This window comes from Pygoscelis adeliae, unplaced genomic scaffold, assembly GCF_000699105.1.
Source record: "Pygoscelis adeliae isolate BGI_AS28 unplaced genomic scaffold, ASM69910v1 Scaffold171, whole genome shotgun sequence".
Lineage (NCBI taxonomy): Eukaryota > Metazoa > Chordata > Aves > Sphenisciformes > Spheniscidae > Pygoscelis > Pygoscelis adeliae.
Window position 1 is genome coordinate 6,465,403 of NW_008824186.1, and position 10,924 is coordinate 6,476,326.

The 10,924-nt window shown below is 37.1% G+C and overlaps 1 protein-coding gene across 1 annotated transcript in view; it reads right to left on the reverse strand.

The window, feature by feature from the left end:
- Positions 1–10,924, reverse strand: part of NELL1 (NEL-like 1 (chicken)) — a 299,349-nt gene that overhangs the window by 202,526 nt on the left and 85,899 nt on the right. Inside the window, exon 12 of the mRNA XM_009334530.1 lies at positions 4,535–4,663. Within this exon, the coding sequence (XP_009332805.1) occupies positions 4,535–4,663 (129 nt within the window). The remainder of the gene's footprint in view (positions 1–4,534; positions 4,664–10,924) is intronic.

Here is a 10,924-nt window from a genome sequence, read left to right on the forward strand (position 1 = left end):
AGTCACAAATGTTTCTACGACATTCTATGAGGACAAAAAATGGGAAGAGTTTTCACAAACATTAAGGCATTTAATTCATTAACTCTTTAAGCAGACATAACTCCGCTAAGGTGACCTTGAGGGTCAGGTCATATAAGGAAACTAACTATACTGCCTGAATTAATCTCACAGAAACATATTCTTCACAGATCTGCTCCTGTCACTATTAACCCATGCAACTTAACCAGTAAAGGAGAAAAAAGAAAAAAAAAAGCCAATATGAGGCATTCTCAACACTACATTTGGCCTCAGAACTTTTGGCCTCTTCTTTAAGGGCAAAGCAGACCCACCTGAGATATCCTGTCCTAACCACTGCCTAACAGGCTGCTTCTGCCAGAGAAGGTGTTTTGGTTTTCTATATTCTTGTAAAATAGCTTTCTTTTGTTACCTGTTCCTAAAATACCAACTCAGATTCATACAGCTTGTTCACACTCTTTACATCAACAGCTGGAAGACATCCTAGAGAGCATATGGTATCCTACTTAGCTATATAGGGGAAGCACACCCTACGATATAGTCATGCAATGAGAATATTAATCTTGTAGGTCCGCTTTAGTCAATGGATCCTTTCTTATACTATACCCATTATCACAGGAACATTCTCTGGTGACACTGGTTAAGCACACGCTGTTTAACATGACAAGACATCTTGTGGTACGCCACTGTACCACTTTTACTTCATGTTTCTTGGGGGCATAAGCAGTTGTTCACGAAGGACAGAAGGTTAATACTAATTTTCTTGTTTCATGCACTCTTGTCATTGAGAAGAGGCATGCTTTTATCCTAACTGGGAGATTCATCCCACTTCAGATTTAAACAGCTCTCACAATGAATCAGAGCTCAACAGCAATTAGGTAATAATCACTTTTGCACCAACATAATAACTTTGCAGGTAGAAAGGGGCTGCTAATGTTTCAAGCTAAGAAGGTAATAAAGAACGCAGAACTGAAACATGGTGGGAAAAAGTGATTCTGCTTTTGCTCTTCACTGCGAAATATATCACAGAAAATCATCAAATTCTTTTCAGAAGAGATGGCTCTTTGCTTGTTAGCATCTAGAAAGTGAGGATAATCATGCTAGCAACAAGCCTGACTTTCAGCTGATTTAGCTTGATTTTTCCTACTTCATCTCTGAGCTTCAGACTCTCCATTTGCTGACACTTCCCTGTCTCTTAGTTTGCATTATGAGGACTGTCCTTTTAATATTTGTGAAGTAGTCACAGACTGCAGAGTTTTCTGGCTTTGAAGTAGTACAGAGTATTTGCAGGTCTGCTGTAAACATCACACAGCGTGTCTGGAAGAATCAGCATGAGACAGACTCAAATGAGTTCCCCATTTTGGTCCTGGTTTTGCCACTGAACTGCTGCACCATCTGTAACTAACTCCCATGCAGGCAACTTCCAGCCCTCGACACAGGTGCTCCTATGTCATGTGCTAAAAAGCCATAGCTGCAAGTGTGCACACGCTGCTACAGCTTGAATGCTTGCATCCTGCAAACACTGGAGAGACTAGCTCCTTGTGAGATTCCTAGAATTTATCCATGCATATGTGACAGAGATAAACGGACACTGGTTCAACACTTGTGCCTAAGTATCCCCATCAGTAGTTAAACCTCAGTCAACATGATTAATAGAAATATCTCTATACGTCTCTCTGCAAATGATGAATGCTCTAATTATGTCTCATACATGCAAGACAAGTAGGTAAATGTCAAAAAAACACCCAACTTGTCTGTTTTTAAGTGATATACATTGCTTTTACAGAAATAGAGAATCTCCACTTATATCCTTCATTCATTACAAGATTCATTAACTTGTTTGTTTTCAGAAGCTGTCTTCCCTAAACACATCTATGTTATTTCAAAAATGGAATACATATAGTGAGCGGTTATCCTACGTGTATGTTTTGACATGAGGAGCTGCTAACTACTTGAAAAGTAGTTACTGAGAATGAATAGTAAAAGCCTCTCAGGTTTTTGTTATTTATTTTATAAATTTGCTGATGCCAGTTCTCTGACAAAAGTTAGAATCTTTTTAGTTTTTTCCACCGTACTGCAAATGTGAATATGGAATGTTAAAAAAAAAGACAGAAATATGTGTGAAAAAGCAAAACAGACTCAAACACAATTCTTCAGAGATCTTACAAGATCAAAATGATGCCATAAGGTCCAGCAGGATAAAACTGTGTGAATAAGAGCGAGCAGAAATAACAGTAAAAACACAGGTAAGGTAAAATAATACCATACATTAGAATTCATGTGCACAAGTATTTCAAATATACTGGAAGAGATGAGAAATCTGGAAAGCTCCAAGTTAATGATCTGGAGCACTGTGAACTAAGGGGCCACTTACCAGCACGTCACAAATATGAAATAGTTTAACCTCGCCATCTCAAAGGAAACAGTAATTTTACATGCCTTTTAAGTTTAAAGTCTTAGGAATGATGAAGACAAATTCAGAACTACAGCTGAGAATGACATCCTCCTTGCTTCCACAGGTGTTTACTACTTATTTTTCAGGTGTTTTGCATATTTAATTCTTACACAGTACACACAGAAATCCAAAACCACAAAAAAAAAATCCACCCCTATAAAATACCAACATCCTGTCAAAACCTACCTTCAGATACACGCCTTTGACCTCATTCATTTAAATCACAGCTTCACCATACATTTGAGAACATTATACAGGCAACTATGAAATAATATTTAGCAGATTAAACACACAAATGAGAGAAACAAGGTTAGAGAGGCATATAAAGAGATTTGCAGAAGCTGTTCTGAGGAGTGAAAGGAAGCTCTCCACAGGGGTGAAAGGAGTCATCTCTTGGCTAATTGATTCGTCAGTCTGTAGTTCCCCTTGCTCTCCTCTACGTTACCTCCTAAGAACTACTCTCCTTCTTACGAAATTATATTTCATAACATGCAGAAAGCCTCTCTCTCATCTATCCCATGGTCTCAGGCAGCAAAAGCAGCTGTGTTTGCTCTGTTGCCTCATGTTTCACCCACATGCACACAAGTCAGGGATTTGATTTGCCCTTCCAAAATATAACACAACATTCCCATTAATTTCTTCAAAAAGCTCTTTCTTTCCCCACCACTAATGCACTGCCAACATCTCCAAAATTATTTGGGTCAAGATGTTCAAATTTTTTCCATAGAGGAAAAAAGGGACAGTCTGCTACTAGGTAAATAAAAAGACTAAGCACTGATTTTATTTAAAACGGCAAAAAAGAACAAATACTGGGTTCTGTATCATAGCTGATGAAGCGCCTTGTTACTGTCTTCTGATTTCTGAGTATTCCTTGCAGTACCTATAAAGCAGCTCTTCTCAGTTTTTAATACAAAAAAGTTTCTCTATATACAGTGTATCTGCTGCCTACCTTTACAAAGAAACATGTAAACTGTTTTCCCAGTCACTGACAGTGCATATATAGGACCATTCGAATTTGTTTGTAGAGAACTGACTAACACCATAAGAGTTATAGTTGCACATTACTGAACAGCTTTATAAACTGCTATTTAAACTAGTCCACTTACATACACTAAAAAGTCTTTTTATGAAAGCAGGACCATTTAAGCCTAGTCCATGCATGTCTTTTTTATTCTTTCATCCTGTCTTCCAATTCTTACAGTATATTTTAACAGCGTGTCAAAAATGCCATGTCCCTTCCATCACCAGCACTATTGGAAAAAGAATCTAGGGAAATATTTTTACAAAGTAGTTCAAAAACTTCCTGTGATGGCCAAAAGATTAAATATTGCAGCCTAACATACAAGGGCATTAAAAATAAAAGCCCCAATGCAAAGGCAGGAAGGACCGCGGTATATGTTGATTCATCAATTTAGTTTTTAATAAGTACATCATAGCTATGAATAACAGCAAGCTCTAGAAAACACCGAGAAACAAAAAGGAGAATAATGCCCCGTTGCATTCATTCCTGCGATGGAATAATACATCAACAGAAGTACCTCAGCTACACTCTTCTAAGAAATAGGTCTCTTCTGTAACATAGCAAAACCATTTCAGTAAAGTACCCGGCCCACGAAGTACTTCAGGAAGAACCACAGATCATCATTTCTATATATTCAAGCGTCAGTACATCTTTACACTTACCTTTCTCACAAATGTCAGCAGAATTCCCAATTCCTAAATTAATGCATCTTATAAAGATGTTGTTCTCTAAAAAAACATTTTAGAAGGTAGGTGCTAATGTCTGAAAAATGGTATTTTAAAAATTGTAATGACAGCACGACCATGGTGCCAAGGCCCAACGGCAACAATGAAGTCCGCCCATAGATAGGTAATTTGAATGGTCCAGCACCTCTTGTAATCTTCAATCCATATTTATGAACGCAAAAAGGGCTCTTGTGATACTCACCATCATGAAACTGAACTTTGCAATGAAATTCATTTGTCAACCATTTATTTAATACTACATTTCTGAGTAGGTTGTTAACCTGTCAACCTGGACAGGTCTTTGAATATTTTGTTTACCTTCACAATACGCAGAGTCCCCTTGGACAGAGAGATAACCATTCTTGCATTCACAAGTAGCTTTTGTGTTCCAGTTTTTGCACTCTGAGTTTTCACCGCATCTGTGTCCCTCTGCGCAGAAGTTATGGCCTGAAATACAAGGAACATGCAACCTAGTGTTAAAACGTTTATTTCAGATATTCAGGTTTAGTATTTACATTGACTGTATTACTCTGAAAAACTTTGGCATGCTACATTCCAGAAATTCTCTCTATAAACCTATCTGGTGCACACAAGCTTTTTGGATTCCTCCATTAATACACTCTCAGCAAAACCATTTTGTTCACAAATGGATTTGTATGACTAGTTTTAGTCAGGAGAAAAGACAACTTCAAAGCAGGAAGCCATGACAATACATTAGTCTTCTACTGAACCCACGTAGGATAAAATGACACCTTCTCTCCGATTGTCAAGAAGTGTAATATTAACTTACACAAAAAGAATAATAAAGTGTAATATAAAAAAAATATCCTTCACAGTTCTCTTACTATGCATAATCGAGCATGCTTTTAGAAGAGCAAAAACGAGACGTTGCATTAGCACACAAAACTACGCTGGTAGTCAAAACAAACTCATGCACTGCCTTCTAATTCTGTCATCAAAAACTAGCTGGATTGTTTCTACAGTTTATAATTAATCCATGCATCGTGTTTTGTAGGGGAGAATTTTTATTAATCTCTCCTTTTTCCTTGACACAAATTCTGAGTAGCTTCTTTGTGAACAGTTTCTTTTATTCCATACAAAGTCATTTCTACAAACATAATGAACTTTCCCACTTTCTTCTATAAAGGCACAACTGGCTGAAGTTCTTTCTTCCTGATTTTTAATATTCCTCAAAGATGTGTCAAAACCTCTCTCTGCTGAAGTCTAAAGTGAAAGTAATTGCAACTTTATCTCTTTAAAGGCACTCCACTGGAAGTGCTGTAAGAAATAACTAAATACCTTACAGAATTTGACAAGAATTCCCTCCGCTCCCCCCTTGGGGTATTTTTGATGGATTTTTCTCTATTAATATCCAAGAGTCATTTTCTATTTCCCTGAGATATAAACACACTCATTTTGGTAATTCTTTTTTTTTCTGCATTTTCTGTCCTGGAAGGAGGGAAACCAGAAACCCAGACATACCATCAGCTGCTTGTCTACTTGTATTCCAACTTGCGCTTATACGAATACAAGAACAGCTTCTGCCTATTCTGCCTGGTCATAAAGGAGCAAACTCAAAGTTCTAGTTCACAGACCCTAAACTTTCCTAACAGCCCCTAAAGACAGCTAAGAAAAAGACGACCTGGACTTCTAAGATCTAAACGCCAGATTCAGATCTTTGTTCATATCCCTTGCCTTGATATTGTTCAAGGAACTTTGGAAGACTTTAGCTTATACTAAACATAATTTTCATCCACAGTAAACAAATTTTCACAGGGCTATCCTGAAGCTGTTGTTCATTGGGGGGGATTTTATTTGTTTTTAGACATGCACTTCAGTCATCTACTAATCTAAAACCAGGGTTTCATCAATTTTAGTGCACTCCAACTTCATGAGTCTGATCATCTAACATTGGGTTGTGATGTCATTTTTAAAAAAATGCAACACTTGTTAGCAAGGAGGACACTTTCTCAGTGTCAACGTCCAACTCTACACTTAAACTTCAGATTAATTTTATTAATAACCAAGCTATCTTCCTTGTGCTCAGTTAGCTCGTTCTTTCATTGTAATCCAACTTGCAAAGAAGAACCAACTCCATTAATGAAAACTGCAGATATCCCTGTTAGTCTTCATTCATTTCACAGTCTGGTAAAAACCACTCAAGTATTCCAGATAGAGCCTTGTCAAGCCTGGGTACATTTTATACGGGTAAAAAAGGGCGCAGTTACAGTGCCTTTAGCCATTTATGCAATCGCAGTATTTGAATTCTCATTTCTGCCTTTATAATTATAAATCGAAACTAAACACTGGAACCCATCTCCCCAAACTTATCCATTCAGCATCTAATTTATATGCCCCAAGCAAGATTACTATTCTGTTGGCATTCTAGATAATCTCCAAGAGACAACAAGTTTTACAATGTTTTCTTTATCACTGTTTCCCCTAAGACTATGACATCCTAGTCTATTCCCTGCTCCTTTAGAATAATAATTCTCCTTTGAACTCATGCACAGTATTAGTTTTAGATTTCTTTATTATTGGTAGATACTACTACTTAGAACCAACATATCAGTGTGTTAAGCTAGGCACTATAAAAATACCACATTTTCATTTAGTGTCGATTGTTACTACTGTCTTAGGATATTTTAATTTTTTTTATTTATTTATATTTCCCTCTCATCCAAACCTATAAAAATTATTTCATCTTCCTCAGCACGTTTTAGTTACAATAGTCCATATAGAACCTTCTGCACCAAAAAAACTTCGATTCTGGGCTCTCTTTATCCCAGTCAGTCAACATTTTACCCTGTGATCAGTTTATGGCAAATTTAACACTTACAATTAGCCAAAGGGATGGCTTCTCAGGGTTTATTTTCATCACAAGTCCCAAGTCCCAGATCAACCAGATCTTCTCTAACAGCACTTTCTCCCAAGCACAAGCCGCTGATTAGTTTTCAATATCACATCATAGTCCTTCACTGTTTATTTGCCACCTCTGAAATTTGTCAGTAGATACGATGACTACCCTAACTACCCATTCTGTACAACTAGAGCTGTCACCTTTTGTTAAAAATTCTCTGGAAAAACATGCATTGCTTTTGTTCCCTTATTATCAACTCAAATATGAACTGTCTCCCTTCAGAATCAGACTCACTCTTATGTTTTCAAGCTTGAAGGCTGTTGAAAGAGCATAGAAGAAAAAAGTAACGCTCCAGTTCTGTAGCTTGTGTAATTAGAGGCTCTAAAGAACTTTTATTTGTTCTCCTCTCATTAGGAATACCCAATGGTAGAACACCTACTACATCTCTAGGTTGCCTTGGCATTATAAAAGACCTGCGAAACACTGTTCCCTACCTTTTAAAAATGCTGACTAAAAGTGACTTAACTTCAATTTCCCATAGCATTTCAGAAAACGTGTTCAATACCTCCGTAAGTGGAAAGTGGAAGCCATTCCTCTGAAGAGCATGCATGGTGCAACGACACTGTATGTTACCAAGCTCTTACAAAACAAATGTAATTTAAGGTTAACCAACAGAAAAAAAAAAAAAGTACTTGATGCTATAGAGTAGTAAGGGTTCACTGTGCCTCTGTCAGAGTAGGCATATCACTGATTGGATCAGAGACTTTTCCAATTACTTTTCTTTTGCAGTGAAGATGCACATCTAGCACTGCAAAAGAGCTAAGAGGTGCATACCAAGGAAGAGCAGTTCTTGCATTTCTTAGACCCTGGCCTGCACTTTCCCCCGCTGGGGTTTTGGAGGCAAGAAAGGAACAAAATGCTATCTACTTTATCTTAGTTCATATTGGGCCTGAGTGCTTTTCCTGCTCTTCTGGCACATAAAGGCCACCTCGTATTTGGACGGTAACACAAAGAAATAAGCTAGCTGTGTTCTCACCTTTAACAATCCCAATTCAATGTTCAGTTTAGCTAAATATTTTAATTCTTTCTTATTCAGCAAAACAGTCAGGAATGTACACAGGGCCACCAACTGCAACCACCATGCTTATATTCCTGACTAAACAGGGAAGGACCCAAGCACTGACTTAAACATTAATCTATTCATGGCCAATCTATTCATGGGAGCAATTACTTATCCCCAAGCAAGCAGAATGGAAAAGAATGCAAACATCTGATTTTTATTAATTTGTTGGTGTGAAACGGATTATAGTGCTCCTTTAAAATACCTACACGGATGGCAAAACCACCCGTTGATACTGCAAGTAGGATCTCTGAATCTCAACCATGGGTGGCAGCTAGCAGAGGGTATGCATTGCAATTGCCCAGATGAAAATAACTGAATTACTGAGACTTCAGAATATTCAGCAAAGTCTTATCTGAGACAGTCAGCTCCTCTCTAAATACAAGAAATGGCTTAAAATAGAAACATCACATCCAAGCAAGCAGGAAATTGGAGAGGATTTGACAGAAGCACACAAAATCTTAAATAGTTCTGATAATCTAAACTAATTTCAGGCCAACACAGATGACAAGGCAAGTGAGCATGAATTAAAATTACAGATAAACACATTCAGAACAGATGTCAGAAACCATTTTCCCCACACATACACACACATCATAAATGTGCACAACAGCCCTTCAAAGTCATTCAAGACATTCAAGATACAATTAGATATTACCAACAGGGGAATTAAATATTGAAGAGTGTGTTTAGATTTCTGATGAGCCTGATGACCTCTGTTCCTTCTCCAAACATTTCTTATAACATTACTCTCTTCCTTTATCAAGACTGCGAAATGCTTGCTCCAATTTTTCTTAAGAACATATTTGTATCTTTCTCCTTCTTTCTTCTGACTGTAGAATGACCATTAATAAATGTACTAAGACAATTATGAAAAAGATCCGATTTCATGCTAGCAGACAAAACTTATCACTTCTGCAGCATCAGGAACTGCACAACTGCCTAGGGCTTAGTGGTCCCAAGTCAGATTATCTGAAATTAAACATTTATTCCATTTTGGGGCACCTGAACATTGCTCTTATTTTTCCAAGCTTCTCAACATCTTCAGGTTCCAGTCCTCAGAATCTGCTTTTCCAGAGCAGCATGCTAAGCTGTTTTGTGCTATCATCCAGTTTTTGAAGTACCTAACATATTTGGTAATGTGGCTTAATTATTGACTGAAGAATGCAAGAGCTCATTCAAGACTACAGCTGGAATCAATATATCTTATATCCATATCTCTTCCTACTTTTTTAATGGGCAACACTAATGTGCCTCTCATTTTTCTGAGGGTTTCCTTATAACATCTGTAATGCTTCCTGTGCTTCTTACAATACCGCTAGCTGTTCACTTCAAAAACACCACTGTAAAAGCCCTGTTCTCTTGCTGTTCAAGAAGCTACCCTTTAGCAATCCACATTTCACTGTTTCACATTTCAGAGGCTTCTGAAAAGAATGCTGACGACGTTTCCATTAATAGCATTAGCAATGTTCAAAAGGTCCAAGGTAATTTCAACCTCAAAATCTTTACTATTGTTATCATTTAACCCCACAGTTACTACATAAATGTGTAAAGCAAATGCGGAAGACAGCTCATAGGAAGAGTCATAACATTTGCACTAGCAATTATGCCCTTTCATGATCTGAATCAGTTTTTAATGAGTCATGAGCAATGAAGCACTTCGAACAGCAGTTTTTACACCTTCAGAGACTGTGGTCCCAGAACTCAGTGGTCTGACATAAAACAGTAACTTCATAAATTCTTTCAAACTGCTACATCAATGCAGACCTCATTACATACTGCTTATTTGTGTGCATTACAATAATGGTACTGCACAGCCTAACAAGCTTATAAAGATTTTTTTTTCCAGATATAAAGCTCTTCTAAATCATAAGTAACTTTATAACTATGTTTAGAAATACACTAATTCATATTTACCAACCTCCATTAAATCTTAATAAAACTATAACCTTGAAATAACTCATACCTCACAGCAATGAATGAGAAACATTTGATTTATGAAAAAGCAAAACTCAGTTTCACAGCTAGACAGGGAGAGATGAGAAACATGCTAACTGAAGAGCCTCATCCTCTAATTGAAAGAATCAAAACCTCCTTAAAACAAAACAAAGCAATACAAGTAAAGGTGGCAGAAGCACCATTTTTAGATTTAAATGCTGTTCCCCGCCGTAAAATGCACCCTTCAGCTCACCAGTAGGATTCTCCACTTCCTGCTAACCAGCATCAGCAGTCAACCCAAATCCATCAGCCAAACCGTATTACAGGATAGCAAATAAAAATTCCTTTCTCCAGAAACCAAAACAGCTCTCACTGCTTCATTATTTCCTCACACACTCTCTTTTAAGGAGAGCATGACTGAAGCTGCCAGGGTTGTTAAGGCTATTCTTACATACTAAAATTGTGAGCATAACAACATAAAAATTCTCTCATGAAACCTTATTTGAATCACTCATTCAAAAGAGGAAAAATCCACTCTTTCAAAATTATACACTGTCTTTGGCAAGGAGAAAAACAGCTAAAGGGAACAATAAAACACTTTTATGACAGTATTTTTTGTATTAGATTTGTCCCTGGGCTATAAAAAATGTAGCAGGCACACTGTAAGAAAAATGACTGATTCTCAAAAAAGTAGTAAAAAATATATTTTATTACACAATGATTCTTTGGAAAATTTTAAAATTAACTAAAATTTCTGTAAGCCTAAAAAGAGAGCTTAATAATACCACAT